Source organism: Euphorbia lathyris, chromosome 7 (genome assembly GCF_963576675.1).
Source record: "Euphorbia lathyris chromosome 7, ddEupLath1.1, whole genome shotgun sequence".
Lineage (NCBI taxonomy): Eukaryota > Viridiplantae > Streptophyta > Magnoliopsida > Malpighiales > Euphorbiaceae > Euphorbia > Euphorbia lathyris.
In genome coordinates this window covers 43,161,279-43,180,025 of record NC_088916.1, presented here as the reverse complement: position 1 = coordinate 43,180,025, position 18,747 = coordinate 43,161,279, and the positions used below count along the sequence as shown (strand labels likewise).

The following is an 18,747-nucleotide window of genomic DNA, read 5'->3' as shown; positions in this document are numbered from 1 at the left end:
CATCTAAAGCAGGCTAAGAGGTAAATCTAGAATTACATATCGATGTCAAAATGTGCAAATTGATGACTGTAGTTGGTAGAATTGATCATTGTCTAACAGAAAAGGTGAGAGTGAATTGATGTTACTTTGGTTATGTTGTTTTCAATTACAAAATGAAAACGATTAATGTTTGATATAGAAGAACCCCCGAGTGATGATTTTGATACAGGTTAATAAGTAATGACATCTTAAATACATGATGCTGTTGGTTTTTAATGACACTCACTATGCAATTTCTTTTTCCAGTTAAGTTCTGTAACTTATCATGTTGTTGCATGTGATGTTTGTTATTTCGGGATCAGACTTGAATGTACTGTAAATATTGAAAAACCCTTTACTGCTAGTGTAATTCTGAATCTGATGTGGTGTTGTGGAACTTTGGATCTTTTGATCTGCAAGGTTTTCCTTCATGAATCTTAGGTTGGTGTTCTACTTTTTATTTATTTTATTGAGCCTTTATATGTAATTATTTTTTAATTTGGTGCTTTTGAAGCCACTAAGATTTTTTATGAATGTTCTTAAAATTACATTTGCCTATTTATTATTCATGGTAGCCAAAGCCATGAAATATCGAAGGCTCCACAGTCTGTTCTTATTCGTAACATTTCCTATGGTCTTACTTGCAGTCACTTATGTAATCTTTTGAAACTCATTTAGCATAGCAGCTTAAGGCTGGCTCGTGATTTTCTTCGTATCTTTGAAAAAAAAAAAGAAAAAAAAGGGATAAAAGATAAGATTTCAGGAGGTATATTATTAGCTACTTGGTTTCTGATCTTGTACTTCAATTTGTTCATTGTACTTATAATTTCAGTTTCGGTGAAATATCATATAAGTGCATGTAATTATATTGAGGAAATTTTAGTTGTACAATAGATTGTTTAGATAGTTATGATTGTAATTTTTGTTTGTAGTTATTTTTATCACTGGGGTTTCTAAATTTGTAATAGAAAATAATTATTAATTATTTTTAATTTTTAAAAAAATTTGTTGTATGACAAATGATCATCCTGCATCCATATTGATGAATAATAGTTTTTTCAGTATAAAATGTACAAGGCTTTATGCTACTAGATATGTGTAGTTGAGTTTATAAGGTTTTTTTTAGTTGCGTTACATGAATTTTAATTTTGATTAATATTTGAATCATATATTCAATTTCAAATTGGAATATCAAAATTTAAAAACCAGTCTTGATAATGTTTATTTATTTTAAAACAATTTATGTTATTAATAATTTATTTAATTTTAGATTATATGCCCGTAATGCTATTTAATGGAGATGTGTGGGACTTCTTTGGCTGCCTTCCGATCCTGGACTCCCTTTGCATTGGGATCGTCCCTAGAACATTCTAATGTTCAAGTTAGACAGGTAAGAGGGGAAGAAAACAGTTAGAGAGTATGTATGTGTGAGAGAGAGTTAAAGATCACGTCCCTTCCTAATAAGGCTGCTCACCCTATATATAAACTATTGAGTGTGGGTCGGATAAAGGTCGGGCTTTTACCATTATTGTTGGGCCTAGCCTCCTTCTTGGTTGGTTTGGCTCACATACCTCATCAATTAGTCCTTTTCCTTTTCCAGTGGACTATTCGGAACCATTACACGGGGTTGTTGGATGGTGGATTGTGAGTGTTGATCGTGGGGGGTGTGAATGAACTGGAAGTGAGGTCCTCGGGGCGCGGACTTGTTCAGGTGGATGCGAAGCGTATGGAGAAGCTTCTGACGGATGTTAGCTGTGTGCTTTGATAAGTGTATGCTAGCTATTTGGTATTTGAAAGGTTGTTTCTTGATTTTGGGATGTAATAATGACATGACAGTCATTTATTATGTTTGATGGTTTGGTGGCCACGTGAGTGAATGTCGAATCTTGGGCCATCATGCCCTGGTGCCGTTTGGCTTGTCTTTTGGCTCCTATAAATAGTTGTCTTTTTTTTTGAAGTGTATAAACTTAGGCAAAAAAAAAAAATTGTTTTCTTTCTTCCTTCCAAAGACCTTCCTGTTTGCCTATTCTTCCCTATTGTGACCTTGTGCTATAGTCGGGAAGCATGCGCCGATATCAAAGGCCGTCGTTGTTTGGAATTAGGCGAGCGCATAGGTTAGTTCTTCTTTCGCCACACTTCCGAGATTATTTGCTTTCTTTTTATTTGCGTATTGGGGAGGCCTTCTTTTTAGGGGAATCAAAGTTTCTCTTTTGATTATGTCTAACGAATCAAATCGTGTGAAAGTCGTTTGCCTGTCCGATGTGAAGCTTAGGGATTCCATGTTGGTAGATACAGGTCAGGTGAGGCAGAGAAAACATAAGATCATGGAGGTCGGTGCTGGTGGAGAGGAGGATTGGAAAAGTGTGAGGGAACCCCGCATGTGAAAAGTGATAGTGGTAAGGCCAAAGTTGTCCGTTCGTCGGTCGGAGGGTTGTGTTAAGCCAGGTGTTCTGGAAATGGTGATGAAAGTGCATGCCTACCCGGTTAGTGGCGACCTTAGTTAATCTGTACGAAAGGATACGGAAGAAAGTGTAATCGCGCAAGCCGGAATGCGGTCAAAGAGAGCCAGGTTCAAACTGTCTGTGAGGTGTTTTTAATTTTTACTTGTGTTTCTCGCATTTTTGTTGACTTTTTATTTATTTTGTGCAGCGAAAATGAGTTCTAAGTGCCCCTCGACTTCGACGATTAAGATTTCGATTTGGACATCCAGCCACCAGAGAAGATCTACATCAGAGTCCTAATAAGACAACCGTTGTATGATCCTATCGATAAGGAAATTCAAGCAGATCAGTATCTGGCTGATCTATGCGCTTCGACTGGGGACCTTCAGACTGATCATGCTCTACTAGGGGAATGGTGTTCCGATTGCATCGATGAAGCAGGGGTCATCTAGTGAAGGGGGAGGATTCGGTGGTCGTTGACACTTTTTTTAAAACTAGTCGTAGAAAACGGACCGCCTATAAGCTGGTTGGTAACAAGCGTCCCACTGGGGACAACATTGACGTATCTGACAAAGGGGAAGATACTACCGAAAATGAAGTTTGTGCGGTCGAGAAAGATGATGTTGTGGAGACGAATCTAGTTCGTCGGAAACGCCCGAAGACACCAATTGAGGAAAGATTGGGTGGGGATGGATGTGTTAGAAGGTGAGCTCATTCGCTAGTGGTGGGACCCTCTTTAAGCTCTGCCTCGGGAAAGAGGCATTCATTGCGGACATGGAGGATAAGCTTCGAATGTTCCTCTAGTTTATTGAGAAGATGGCCAGTGAGGAAGATTTGAGAAACTCCTTGTTGGCCCGCCAACTGGCCAATCTTGCCAAAGTACTTGGTGAGTAGAAAAGACGCAAGTCTTTATCGGTTATTTGAAAGATGACACCGCCGCCTATGGAGTGGTAAGTGGCGAAACACTTTTGTCTTTTGATTTTTTTGCAATACTGGCGCACTAGTATTTATATTTGTTAAATGTTTGCAGGCATGGTAGACAGCAATCAGGCATATGCCTTTTACCGTTAGGAAGAGAACGAGTTGGATATTCTACAAGTTGGTTGTGCTGAGATGACTACGGAGGTGCAGAAGCTGCGGAAGGAGGACCAAAATAGAGATGCTCAACTAGAGGCTTCGCGTGATGCGAAAGCTTTTCTGCACAAAAAATTAATGGAGAAAACGTCGAAGCTAGGGACTATACAGGCGAATGTTTTGCGACTGGATGTTTCACTGTGCTTCGCGATAGGTTGGGCCCAGAAAGAGAAACAACATAGGCTTAAGGATGTTAATTGGTTGAACGACCTTGCCAATCATGGAAAAATCTTTGCATGAGGCTCTTTTGCGGGCACAAAAAGCAAAGGAGTTGGAGATTGTGCGCCAGGCCTATGAAGCGATGAAAAAAGATAGTGCCGTTATGAAAGCACTTACTGCTGAGCGGGAGTCGAAACTGCTACTAGTGGATCGTGCTTTTATGTTGGACGATGCTCATTTGCAGGTTACGCCGTGCCCAAGAAGCTTGTATTGGGTTTTGACGTGTACAATGTTGAAGCCTGGAGCAAAGCTGTCGCATCCATGAAGAGTCTGCTTTGAGTTTGTCTTTGTACTTTTGTTGTTTTGTTAAACTGTAGTTTGTAATTGGGTTCTGAATGTACCTTTCTTTCTTTCTGAATTTTAACAGTACTTGATGTGATGTGAGAATCTTATGATGATATTCTATGTAATATCTTTTTTTTTTCTTCAATGGTAATGATAAGATCTTTTTTTTTTCTTCAATGGTAATGATGCTTGAATAGGCTTATGTGTAATTTTTGTGTGTTTTTGACAACTTCATTTTTTAGTATATAAAAGGGGTAGTTTGCTTGTCCTGGAGAATAATATTATTTGAAGGATTTTGTTGCTCTTTCCTTCGTATAATTTTAGAGACTTTAGATCGGGGAAGATGTCGTTGAGAGATATTTGAATCCACAAAAGTGCTCGAGGTGCAAAAAGTTATCTTTGAGATGCCGCATCTTACACGTATCAGATTTTGGGCTACACGAAGAGGCTGCATGTGCAAGGTGCTAGTGAGAGTTTTGGAAAGGTGTTCGGATGCTCGGACGGACCGAGAAATCAGGTGGTTCGAGGAACATGTATTTTTGCATGAGGTGGAAACTCTTTTGAGGTAGCTGCTAGTGGTTGGTCTTCAATGGAGAAAGTTTCTAGGTCATGTAGTCGTTCACAAGTAAGGACAGACGTATTGGATCTGCGTGTTGGGGGTGACTTCTAAGTTGAGGCATTTGACTTGGAAGGCCGAACGATAGAATCTTGGGAGGAAGTTTCCGAGCGGCTCCACGGTCCTTGTTGCAGGCTGTTGAGGTCCAAACTTATCTTTCTCACTTTGGCTACTGCCGTGAAACGGGATAGGAAGAGGTCTTTTTTAGTAGATCAAAAGAGTCTATATACTCAGGGGCCATGCCTCTGTACCATTTCTGCGGGCTTGCAGACAGAATGGTGGGAAAGACTTTGCATCTTATGTCTTCGTCTTTGGAATAAAAGATGATAGTACTCATGAACGAAGCCACGTGGTCGTTTGGGTCTTTAGTGCTGGAGTAGAAAGTGAGCATGAGAGTTTTCGAGTCCTTCAGAAAGTGGGTGTTGATGATACGGTGCACCAAAGCAGTTTTGCTTGACGTTATGTTTCCTCCCATTACTCTATCTAAAGCTCACTCATCGAGGAACCCTTGGATTTTTTATTCTAACATGTCTTTAACTTCCTACGGAGCAGGTTTATCGCTGTCGGGGTGACTGACATTAATAGACACATCCAACATAGTGTTGTGCCATGCGCGCGGTCTGCGCAGGGAGTATTATGGTTGCATCCATCAATACAAGGGGAGTTGAGATTGAGGCCTGACTTTGCAAGGGCTCTTGGGTTTTGAGGAACTCCTATATTTTAGCATTCTCCTCATGCAAAGCTTGGAGCTGCTCAATAATCTTCATTTGCGCGGCGATCTGCACCGCTTGAGTTGTTTGGAAACTTATGATAATATCGATTAATTGAGCGGAGGTGCTCGTTGCTTCTTCGTCGGATTCGACTTCCGTAAGAAACGGCCTATTTTGCGGCATCTTGATAGGGCTCAATGCGGTTATGCCGCAACGGGTCGACAAACATCTCCTTGACAGGAGTAAGAGTTGTTTGGTGGTCGGTCATGCTTTTTTGAATAAAAGGATATGAAGGTCCATTGCTTTCCACGTTCACTGCACCAAGTAATGAAGATGTGAGACTTCCTGGACTGCATTCCGATTCTGGACTCCTATGTGCTGGGATCGGTCCTGAGAACACTCTAACATACAAGTTAGACAAATAAAAGATGAATAAAATATTTATAGAGAGAGTTAGAGATCATACCCCTTCCTAAACGGGTTGCTCTCTCTCTCTATATATATATATATATATATATATATATATATATATATAGAGGCTCTTGAGTGTGAGTTGGAAAAAGACTAGACCTTTACTATTATGATTGGGCCTAGCTTCTGCTTGGTGGATTTGTTACATATACTTCATCATTAATTTTTTTTTTTTAAATCACTATTTTGTAATAACTTAATATGTTCATGATTTTTTTTTTGTATATTCGTTAATGGTTAAAAATTGAAATGAAATAAAAGGTTAATTAATTTCTCTATGTACTAATATACGTATAAAGTGTTTTTTTAAAACGGAAAAATAGTTAAACAATCGAATATTGGAATTGTTATTGACTATATGAAGAGGGAAAATTACACAGAAATTTATCTTTCAAAAACTATTTACAATTATGTGAAATAATTTTGGATTATGTCAAACTAATAAAATTAGTACTTTTAATGTATTTTAAGGATTGGAAATTATAAATAAGAAGTTTAGAATATATTTTCTAGCGTTTATGATTTATGAATTGGAGTTTAGAATTTTTAAATTTTAATGTAAAATCATAATATATAAAAAATAATGAGATATTAAGAATTAAGTTCGTATGATATTCATGTATTTGGAAAGAACAAATAAACGCATAAAGAAAAAGGCCTCCATCATGAACAGAGGCAGAAAGAAGACCAGGTCACAAATTCAAGGAACCTCCATCCATGCAAACATGGTAAGAAATGACAAGCGAAGAAAGCCCACATGTTTTAAGTTGAACGGGCAAAATTATTGGGTGGTTTTTGTGGATTGGAGAGGAAAATGAAAGGAAATATGCTTCTTGTAAGCCAAGGACCTGGAGGTGCTCTTTCAGCCAGAAAATGCACATGTATCTCCCCTCTCAATTTCACCAACAAAAAACCTCCTCTCTTCTCTAATGCCATCCCTTCCAAATTCATTTCCAGAAACCAGCCTCTTTATCTCACTCTCGCCAAGTCTTCCGATGGAGGTGCGGATTCTGCCTCTGCAATCAAGCAACCTCTTTCTAACAACAATTCTGCCCCTCCTTCTCCTTTCCGCACCGACGATACCGTTTTTGTGGGTCAAGAGAATGTTCCTTTGGAAGGTGTCATCCAATTTGAGAAGCCCGCCTCTTCACGTCTCGACAAATGGGGGTAATTTCCTTTTCTTAATGGCATTGTAATTGTCAATTACTTCGATTCTTATATTCCTTCTCCTCATGTAGTCGCGTAGCTTTGTTTGCTGGAGGAGATGTATTGGCTTTGCTTTTGTTCTCTGCAATTGGGAGATTTAGCCATGGCTATTCTGTTTTTGACTTGGAGACGCTGCACACTGCTGACCCCTTTGTTGCTGGTATATTACTGTTTCTATTTGTTTTAACCTTTTTAGTGCTTTAAATTTAAGCTTAAATTTAAATGAAATTGAATGTAGCTTAAAAATAAACAGGGTGGTTTTTGGGTGCTTACTTCCTTGGGGGTTATGCTGAGGATGGTCTTGGTTCAAATGGTGTTTCCAAGGCAGTTACTGCTGCTGTTAAATCATGGGCTGTGGGAATTCCTGTAAGTTCCAATTTGGCTTTATTTTTAATTTGAGTGGCAATTATTGCACTTTTACAATTGATATTAGGAAAACCGCTTATCAAAGGGGCCACGCCACGCGTATCCCTCCCCCTGACCTTTATTAACGCGAAAATGGCATCGTACGCGGGGCGTGAAGGGAAGCACGTCTCGCGTATCATGCCTCCTGCTCCCTTTTTGATGGAAAAAGGGGCGAGGACGCGGGGCGTACATGGGGATACGCCCCGCGTAAGAGGAGGAAGTCAAAGGATTTTTTTGGTTTTTTTTTAGCAGTTTTTTTTTTATTTTTAATTTTATGGTTTATGAGTTTTTAATGAGTTTTTAATTGATTTTATGATTTTTATGTTTTTTTATTAACTCTTTTTAATATTTGTGTGTTTTTAAATTGTAATTAAGGGGGTAGTTAATGCAAAATTTATTGTGGAGGGAAGTTTGAAGATTTGAATTTGAAAGGATGGAGGTTGATTGGATGGAAGAGGAGGTGGAGTGTGGAAGTGGGAAAGGTACATGGGGAAGAGGAGTGATGGGAAGTTGGGGAAAAAGCTGCCATGGGGGTAATTCACAACTCCCCGAGGATACGCGAGGCGTGCCCTGGGGCACGTCCCGCGTGTCCTCCCACGTGGCGTTTATTAAATGCTAAAGCGTACGCGGGGCGTGGTAAGAGGGGCGCCCCGCGTAACGTGTCTTTTATTTAGAGAAACGGGTCAGAAACGCAACTACGCGGGGCGTACTGGGTTGCACGTCCCGCGTGTTTAAGAATTTTTGGATTATCAATGGGATTTGATTTTCTTTTAATTTATGAAAAATAAAAATAAAAATAAAGATAAAAATAAAAATCCAGATAAAACTAAAAATAAAAACGAAAATAAAATGAAAATAAAAGTAAAAATAAAAATTTCAAGTTTAAAAATAACAAAAACTCAAAGGGGAAAACTAAATCTGCATAAAAAGGGTAATTAAATAAAAACAAGTTTATGATACATATAAATAAGAGGTTCGAGAAATTCAAACCAATGCTACGTTTAGAGTCGAAGTAGCTCGACTTTCTCGTGCGGCGGCTCAATGTAAGTTGTCCGAGTTGGAACTTGACGGGTCCGAACCTCCACTATTCATGAGCGTTGTCACCTGTCTGGATTCCCGATTTTTGCCCTGCGGATTTTGTTCGGTGTTCGCCGGGAGGGTTCTTAGTGGCCTTTCTTGTTGCTGACGGTTCAGATGGGCTACTTGGCGGCTAAGATCCCTGCAAAACACCTCGTTATCGGAAAGACGGGTTAATATATCCTTCAACAAAGACGTGACCGATTGGCCATGTACATTGTCGGGAGGTGGAGTGTTCCGATTACCGGGCATGGCTTGTGATTGCCCGAGCCCGTTTTCCCGATATTCTTGCTCAAAGCCGGATGGGGGCCTCAACACGTTATTATTATTGCCATATGACAAGTTCGGGTGTTGGTACTGAGGCCGCCAACCGCTGTTATTATTATTGTGGTGGTGATAGGAGTTCGGATTAGGATTATACCTTGGATTACCTCCTACATAACTTACACTCTCGATGTCGCCGGCGAAAGGGCTACCGGCTTGGCAATTGAGTCCGTCGTGATCTCCACCACAGTGATTGCACATCAGGACCTGTGCACTTTTGTTGAGGCTTAGCTGGGCAATTAACGAGTCAAGTTTCTTATTCATCTCTGCTATGGAACTTTTCGGAGCCTCTTTCTCCACAGCGAACATTTGATGTCGCGACGGTCCGGCAAACCGATCCTCTTGCCACTGTACGCTTTTTCTCGCGAGCTCGTGAATGAGCTCGTAGGCATCACTTGCTGACTTCCGAAATAGATCCCCACCTGCAGTGGAATCAACAGTCGCACGATTAGTGGGGTTAAACCATGGTAAAAGGTGCTTACCAAGTCGTGCTTTGGGATGTCATGGTGGGGGCAGTTTCGGAGCAATTTCCGGAACCTAGCTCAAACTGCATGAAGGGCCTCGCATTCCAGTTGCCTAAAAGACGTGATATCAGTCCGTAACTTGACCGTTTTGGACGGTGGGAAATAGTAGGAAAGGAACTCCTTCTCGAGCTCTTCCCATGACGTGATAGATCCCGCCTCCAACGAGTGAAGCCACTCCAACGTCTGCCCTGTTAAAGAAAAAGGAAACAACTTTAGTCTTACAGCCTCAATGGGAACACCATTTTGCCGAGCGGTGTTGGCACACATAAGGAATTTATCGAGATGTTCGTTGGGGTTCTCATGGAGTTCCCCTCCGAATTGATCGCATTGTTGTATCAGCTGGATCATGCCGGTCTTTATCTCGTACGTGTTGGCCGGTATCGTGGGGGCGACAATTCCGTTACGGTTTTGGGGACGATGCGGAGCAAGGATCTCCATCATCGAACGTGTGTCGTTGCCCCCGCGGATGTTGTTCACATGCGGCCTTTGGTTTCCTTCGGGTTGGTTGACCTCGGCGTTGGGGTTTGCCATTTTCTCTCTACGAATCCTACAAAGAGTACGTTCAATCTCAAGATCAATAGGAACGAGAGAGCAACTTCGAGATCGGGTGTGCATAAAAAGAATGAAATAAAATATAATATCGACAATAAAGAATGATGTTAGTGAAAGTATATATAAACAGTTTATACAAAAAGAATGCTTAAACTAACAATAAAACGTTTTTGTCTAATATTGCAAGATGTTATAAATCCCCGGCAACGGCACCAAAAACTTGGTAGCTAGTTTCGTCTAGCGTAGTGTTTTCTACGACAAAATGTATATTATGATAAGTGCGTTACGACTATGGATGTGATCTTTGTAAATGCTCTATCTTTACTAGACGTCACTACTTAGGGGCAAGTGTACCCCGTCGTATCAAGTAATAATCCGGTTAAGACCGGGTATCGAATCCACGGGATTTATAACTGCAAGTATTAAACGACTCGGTTTTATACGTTATTTAAGCGGTGAATACTTTGGGGTTGATGTGGGAACCAACTACAAACTACTCCTAACTACGGGTGAGACGAATTTATATAACAAAACTCTATGAAGTGATGTGGATGTGATAAGTTATAACCATGACAAATAACGACTTCTAATGTTTATACGGTTGATGGTTTGCTCTTGCAAAGACGACTACGTGTAGTGTAACCGACCCGTGAAGTACTTAGACTATGTGGTTCCTAGTCAAGGCGTGTCTAATGCTTGGGACCAGAAATTAGGGCCCGTAAGTTCCGTGGCTTGTCAATTCCTACGGTTTCCGGTTCGTCACTTCCGATAAGGCAACACCTATATGAATCCCTAAAGATAGCCCGAATGGCGTCGGAAATCGCGTTCTCCTACACAATAATCAATTATGAATATCAAAACAAATAACAAACATCAACACATATAAAGAAAAGAAGATTATGGATCATAAATTATAAATATGGAGAATGTAAATATGAATTACAACCAAGCCTAGTACATAGGATGAGTTCAAGCTAATTAGCAAGTGAAAAGGGAAGAATCCACCCTCGGAACTAGCTAACCGGACTCAAAGCCGTCTCTTAGGACTTGGATGGTGGAGCTTTCGAGCTTGGTGCACGGAAATGGAGCGGAACTTTGATGGAATGCCGGAATCAACGAACAAGCTCTCAAGATGGAAGAGTTTGGCTATATAAAGCCTAAAAACAAAATCTAAAACTAAGAATTGCAAGATGTGAGGTGTCTAATGTGTATGGTCTAAGGTCCAGTGGTATCTAAATGAGTGCTAGTCACTCTTATTTATACATCAAGCTGGGGGTAAGATTGTAATTCCACAAGGTGCAAGCATGGAGGAACATAATTTTGTGCAGAAATTCCATAATACGCCCCGCGTATGGTGGTATACGCCCTGCGTGTGTGCCCATTCCGTCAGAAATCTCCTGCATGTGGACCAATTCCAGATCTTGTTGTCTCAAACACGCCCCGCGTAGACTGGGATGCGCCTCGCGTGTTTGAGACTCTGACTTTTTATCGCTTGATTTGGTCCTTTTACGCCGTGCGTAGCTTGAGGCACGTCCCGCATAAATGAGTCTCTGAACTTTTATGTTGAAGAATTCCCTCACACGCCCCGCGTGTAAGGTAGTACGCCCCGCGTAGGGATAGTTGACTCAGGGAGACCATGCAGTCTGACTTTCAGGATTAGGCTAATCATTTCTGACATGTGTCATACGCCTCGCGTAGGTTGGCATACGCCTCGCGTATGCTGACTAGATTCCACATGATGCTTGTGGATAGGGCAATTATTTCTGACTCCATGTTTCACGCCCCGCGTAAGGAATGAGGCGTCTCGCGTATTGAGTGGATTTTTCACTCCTTGCTCGTACCTGAAATACAAATCTCGAGGGCCGAGTTAGCTTGACGTTTTTATTTCCTAAATTAATCAAAAACAAGGAAAATTTACTGAAAGCACGAAATTTATTTTTATTTCATTATTTTATTAAAACACTCTATTTTTGTAATTAAACTTATTTATTTCTTCTAAAATTAACCCGTAAATCACGCTAAAAGATAGGGGTAAAATACTCCTATCAATGAACTCCGGAAACTGAGCTGCTAACATATCATAGTCTTCCCACATAGCATAAAGGGTAGAGAGGCCGAACCAAAGAATCAGAAGAAGCTGGGGGCACAATCTTCCCATCCACTATAGCATTCCTGGAGTTAATCACCTTGGATGGCTGAATTACCACCAGTCCATCCTCCAAGGGTCTGGTTTCTTCTTATCCAAGGGGAGATGGAAAAATGGATGGCCCTGCAATTAGGAGGAAGCTGAAGCTTATATACCTTCCCAACTGTGGCCAACACTTGTAAGGGTTTATAATATTTGGCTGTGAGATTTTGAGAACTCCGGACTGCAATGGTAGATTGACTATAGTGTCGAAGCTTAAGGAACACCCAATCACCCACCTGAAATTCCATGTCAGACCTATGCCTATCTGTAAACTGCTTCATGCGGCTCTGAGCTTGAATGAGGCAATCTTTGAGGGCCAGATTCATCTCTTGTCTGGCCTGAGAACATCTTCCACTGCAGCTACAGTAGAGTCTATGATTGGTAAGACTGGCAACTGTGGACTCTCCCCATATAAAGCTTGGAAAGGGGTCTTTTTAGTGATGATGTCCACACTTCCAACAGGCTCCTGGGTTCTCTTTTGGGTGGTAATGTTTGTAACTGGTTTAATTTCAGCTGGTTTGGCTAGGGCAATGATGTGGGGATTTGGTGGTTTAGCAAGAGGTAGAAGGAACTCATAGGTTAGAATTAAGAGGTGATCTGAATGTAGGTTTGGGCTCAACCACTTCTAAGATATCTTTGAGGTGGTTCTCCTGGTATTTAGCCTGCTTAATAGCAGAGTAAACTTCTTTAGGCTCATGAGATCTTACTGCAGAACTGAGCTCCGGTTTGAGGCCAGCAATGAAACTCTTGGTGTAGTAGGCCTCATTGATCTCAGGATGCTCCTTTTCCATTTTCAACTTGATCTCGTCTGGTAAACAGCCACCAATGAGTTCTGCCTTAACTGAGTCGGTTGCTCTACTACCTCAGTAACCTATGTTTCTTGAAAACATTTGCCCACGTCATCAACAAATTCCTCCCAAGTGATTCCAGGATGAGAAAAAATTCAATTTTTGAACCACTTCTCTGCTCTCCCTTGCATGTAAAAGCCACCCAGCTCCATCTTCTTCTCCGTATCCACTTGGAAATGCTGGAAGTACTTGGAACACTTACTGATCCAGTTTTCCACCTCTGAGCCATTGAAGGAAGGAAGCTCACACTTCGGCAATAGCTTATTGAAGTAACGCCTCTTTTGTGATGATTGCTCTCCTACATGGAAGCTATTAGGAGACCTACCCAAGATTCCTTTATTTGGGTTGAAGTTATAGGTGGGTGTTTTGCTTAGTGTTGGGTTTGATTCAGAGTTTGGTTTAATGAGTTTGGCCAAGGTGTTGATGGATTTATGAACAAGATCCTCCGGGGCTTGGTGGGAGTTGATCTGCTCCTTTACTAGTTGATTCTGCTCGAGGAGAATGGATTCTATTCGCCTCTTTTGAGTAGACTGAATCTCCTAGAGATTGGCCTGCATTCTCTCCAATTTTTCTGCTGTCGTCTCAGATCTGTCATGGAACTGAGCGGTGAGCTCTTTGAGTTGTTGTTCTAACATTTCCATAGTTGCCTTGGCTTGTTGAGTTGCTGCTCTGGTTTTCTGATAGGGTTTATTTACCATTCACAGAATGGCCGGAGGAAAGGTTCTTTGATACCAATGTCAGGTTAGTACACTGACTATTAGTTAAGAAATTTAAGAAGGATTTAGTAAAGGATGGGATAAAAGAGAGGGAAGGGAACAGAGAAAGAGAAAGATTGAAGAGAGAAGAGAATAATTCTGTTAATTCATTCATAGATTGCCTTAGCAATAACATAACCTTAAATAGCAGCTGTACTCAGCTGAGGTTAGCAGAAAGGTACAATAATGGGGGTAGATCCTACAGCTGGCATAACAACCTAGCTACAGTCCAAAATAGACTAACCATAACCTTCTAAATACAGAAACAGAATGTAACGGCTAGTAGAGTAGAACAGCTATGCAATTAACATAATAATTAACTGATAACTAACTCATAAAAGAATAACGAGAAAGCTGTCACTCTGCCTTAGCAAATAATCAATCAGTCCTTCTTGCGTTGGTACGTGACATATGCGTTGTTGTATTTCTTTAGAATTCATACATGCTTTTTTTGAGTTGGGGATATAGTTATAAATGCTGTTTCCTAGACGTTGCACCAACTGTCGTTCACGTGTTATAAGTGTCTAGCACCTGAGTTATAAAAACGGACCCATATCCTATTTGTCCCAAAAAGTTAATTTGCTCCAATTTGCCTGGAGTGGATAAGTTTGTTATCTTTTTTGAACTTGTAGACCCTGGCCTACAAACATGATATTAGTAACTTGTACTTTTCTGATATCATGTTTTGAATCGATCCAACAATCTAATAGTTGGTCTGAATATCGTATTAAAGGTAAGAACATACAAAATATATTCACAAGTTGATGTAGATTTTAAAAAGAAAAAGATGAACAAATATTGCCTTTGGTTTGGAGAGTAGTTTTAAGATGCAATTTGCATTCCCATACTGTTTGTACTACTTGAGAGAGAGATATCTCTCTCCGTTTTTGGAGGAGAGTTGATGTGTTTCTCAAAACTAGTGAAAACTGGTGTATGGAAGATTAGGTGTATGTGCTGTAAAAACTGGTGAAGTGGGGAATGCATGCATTTATTTATATATTTAGGTCATTCGATTAGAGTTATGATCATGAAACAGATGCTAGTTCTTTTTTCCTCTACTTCTAAATCAGAATTGATTGTTGAGCTGCTAATCCGCCTCTGAAACAATAGAAGCTGTAATGAGGGTATATAATTTGCTTTCTGGTTTGGCAATGGGACCGGAGCATGTTATAATGTCTGCGCCAAAGAAACAATAGATCTATGGAGCTTCTTTTCCATTAGCTTATGTTTTGAGGAATGAAGTCTCCAAATATTGCACACCTGGCACACCTAATGGGAAATCCAATAACAGAAGTTGAAGACCTTTGTCCCTGTAAGGGCATATTTGCTCTTCTGATATGTGTCAGCCTTCATATATGTTTGAAACTCCACTGACCTCAACCCGTTCCCAGCCAGAACTTACCACATGTAGATTTGTATAATTTGGTATCCTGAGCTCCTATATAAGCTTCTACTTATAATTTGGTATCCTGAAACAGTTTGGTATCCTGAGCTTCTATATAAGCTTCTACTTATTTGAACGCACTGTTTTCATACATTTTCCTGCTGGCTGGAAGACTTGGTAGAACTTGCATGTCATATTAAGCAATAGTTTTCTCTGTCTCTGCTTCATTATTTGTAGTTCAATGAGTTTTGTGTCAGTTTTCTTTATTTGGCATTTCATCTAATCAGTCCAGTATAGCTGCCATGAACTAGCTTCTTTCTTTCCCATGTGCTTGCTTTGTAGCTGGGAATAGTTATAAGGGCAGTGACATCAGGCCATATTCCAGCATACACTTTTATGGTAGTAACAATGGGAAGCACTGCTGTTTTACTTACTGGATGGAGAACACTGTTATCCAGCATTCTTCCTAATAATGAGAGTAAAAAGAATGATGTATACCGACGTGGGAGTCCCTTTGAACTGTTGGAGGTATCTATTATCTTCTCCTCAACTACTGTTTTGACATTCAAACTGTTGATGAAAAGATAGATTTTTATCTTCAAACATGCATGCATGCTACTACTTCTTTGTGTCTCTTAATTAGTATAATAATAATAATTCCAATTAGTTTACAGTTACGTAGATCTCAGTATACTCTTGTTTGACCTTGACACTTGAGGCCCTGAATTGGTTGTAATTTAGAATATTGGTCGTGGTGAAATCAGGTTTCTAATTATGCCATTTGTAGTACATACAATTTACAAAGATCATGGTTTTTTAAACTTAGATCTGTCATGAGCCTGAGTACCTACCAGTCTCCATCAAATGGACCGGGCTTGGACATGGGAAATGATATTAGGCCCTGACCAGGCCTGTCTAAGCCCACCTATTTTTGTGTTGGACTTGGGATTTATAGAAATAGGAAGAGCTGGCCCAGAGCAATCTGCCCTATTACTATTAAATACATATATACTATAATATGATTTAAAAAAGAAAAATATATGAGGTGGGCTTGTTTGGGCTGGATATGTGATTTGATTTTCCCAAGCCTAGTTAAATTGATAACGGGCTGGGTTGGGATTGGCTGAGTGTTTTTAGGTGCAAGCCTGTGAGGCCCAGAGTCTGACCCATGAACAAGTCTACAGCAAAGCCTAATTTGTGGCATAAGCCCCTATATTAGAGAGTGTACGTTTTATGTTGTAATAATTACTGGGTAGCTCTTTGATTTGGGTTTCATCTGTGGTATATTTGGATATGCTGAATGCTAATGGTGATTTCTTTTGCAAATGGTTACAGTTGCTCACATCATTAGTGCGAAGGTGGTGATCACGATTGCAGTTATGAATATTGTAACCTGTGATGTTATTTTGTCTCAAGGGGCAAGGCATAGAAAGATAAGTTGAGTTTTTGATTTGTAACAGGTCAGGTATGAGAACAAAAATCCTTGACTTCTTTTCTCTTCCTTGTGTATCTTAAGTTACTAAAAGAAATGATTCTTTCAACTCTGGAAGAAATGGAAAATTGTTGTAAAGCTAGAATAAGAATATTATAGTTGAGGAATATAGAAAAGTAGTCAACAACAGGGTTGTATGATTGGTAAATAATGTTGGACCCTCCAAATATGCATGTTTGAGAATACACACACAACACAATCACATTCACATGGAGTCTTCTGTTGCTGTTGCTGTTGCTGGTAAGTATGGTAGAGGTGTCTGGACTGGACTTTGTCTTACTCTTATTGTCATGTTGCCGATGGGGGTCCTGTACGGTACTGCCTCACTCTTTGCTTTTTGCAGTTCATCTATAATGGAATTCCGGTTTTCATTAAAAGTTTTCTATCTATTGCTGCCTTTCCTGCCATATATGTAGAAAAACAACTCCCACCACATTTACATTTTACTTTTTTCATGCTACCTTTTCTTTTTTCTTTTTGACAACGGGTTTCGCGAGCACCCGGTATTACGCGATCTTATTGGGATTACCCGAAGAAGGGAATGCGACTTAAGAAAAAAATATCTCTCGCGAGAATTGGAATATTCCCCAGGCTAGATGGTCCATGGTATTGTTTCTTTTATTTAGTTAGGGAGGGCTGATACATTAGGCCCAGGCCCAAACAATTGACTGGTCTGTTGATTTATAGGATGGCTCATTAGCTTGTTGAAACTAATAGAATAAACCCCTAATGGTAATGCTGTGTGTTAGAGCAATTTCATTTAAAATTGATAGTTTTGAAGTGTATGTGTATAGTGAATAATCCATGGAAAGCAAGAAGAGAATCAATGCATAAACATATATTCTCATGTTGTTGTATGAGCAACCTTGCAAGTAAAAGGCTGGAATCTTAATGCCTCTGGAGATGACATGACTATGACTATGACTATGACTATGACTAGTTAATTAGATTCTAAACATAAACTTGAATCGTTCCTCCCTGGTCAGTTTAATATTAATAGATAGAATGATTGGACACAACACACTCACAGGTAGGCAGCCGTATTACCAGAAATTAAAATTAGCCAATTCCCAGTTGACCCAGCTTCACCTTCTATCAAATCATCTTTGGTATATTTGTAATCGTAGCTTTCTTCCTTTCATCACTCCTTCATTTTCATCTCTTTCACTACTACTACTACTAAACCTAGCTAGCTATCTCATTGACGTGTATTTGCAGATCAATTCTATAGCACAGATGTAATGGACGCACCAATTAAAGAATCACCAAATTATATCCATCTTCACTCCTCTTTCACGTATATTTCATACAAATTGCCCAACTCTATTTTTATTTTAATACAATTATTTGCGCCATTTCAGATGAAAAAAATAACTAAATTTAGTTATATGGTAGTCACGTTGAAAAGTATTTTACTTATAACACAACAGCCACATCACATTAAAAAAAAATTATATTCTCTACGCACTTAATTAAACTGCTTAAAATTAACATGTAGGAAAAATGCTTTTTATTTTTTATTTTTTTTAGGGATAAGGTGTAAGAATACCTCTAACGTTTACAACCAGAAGTAATTTTACTCATAACGTCTAAAATAGTACAATTTTACCCTTAACGTTGATATTCAAGAGTAATTTTACTTGATTAATTTCAGACATTATTATAAAATACATATATTTTATTCTTTATTCTACACCAATTATATATCAATTGTTTCTAAAAAAAACTTATATTTTGTGTGATTTAATAATAGAATTTGAGTAATATTTTTAAATTCGGTGAAATATTTGAATTTTATTATCCAACTCGTACAGTATATATTTTTATTTTTTTTCACGTCTGATTTTATGTTTGTGATAAAAAAAATAATGCACATATGAAGTGCAAATAACATGATTCATAATTGAGAAAACTGTTTGATAATTATTTCTCAAATTGGTAAAATTGTTCTTAGCGGTCAACATTAGGAATAAAATTACATCATTTCAAATGTTAGAATTAAAATTGCCCATTACTTAAACATTAATGATATTTTTACACCTTATCACTTTCTGTTATCATCACATAGAACACATAGTTGTTACTGAATGGGGTAGAA

The 18,747-nt window shown here is 39.3% G+C and overlaps 1 protein-coding gene across 1 annotated transcript; it reads left to right on the top strand.

Annotated features, from left to right (window-relative positions):
- The first annotated feature begins 6,607 nt into the window (after positions 1 to 6,607).
- Positions 6,608 to 16,979, top strand: LOC136235617 (uncharacterized). Its single transcript, XM_066025424.1, has 5 exons — positions 6,608 to 7,061; positions 7,133 to 7,260; positions 7,354 to 7,466; positions 15,500 to 15,685; positions 16,493 to 16,979. The coding sequence occupies exons 1-5, from the start codon at positions 6,709 to 6,711 to the stop codon at positions 16,520 to 16,522; spliced, it is 810 nt and encodes a 269-aa protein (XP_065881496.1). The 5' UTR covers positions 6,608 to 6,708; the 3' UTR covers positions 16,523 to 16,979.
- The last annotated feature ends 1,768 nt before the right edge of the window (positions 16,980 to 18,747 follow it).

What these genes read in the sequence shown, in the direction of transcription:
- LOC136235617 (XM_066025424.1), top strand. Translation starts at nt 6,709, where the DNA reads ATGAAAGGAAATATGCTTCTTGTAAGCCAAGGACCTGGAGGTGCTCTT. An exon ending in TGCTGACCCCTTTGTTGCTG is followed by an intron (nt 7,261 to 7,353) that starts GTATATTACTGT and finishes AAAAATAAACAG; the next exon opens with GGTGGTTTTTGGGTGCTTAC. An exon ending in GTCCCTTTGAACTGTTGGAG is followed by an intron (nt 15,686 to 16,492) that starts GTATCTATTATC and finishes AAATGGTTACAG; the next exon opens with TTGCTCACATCATTAGTGCG.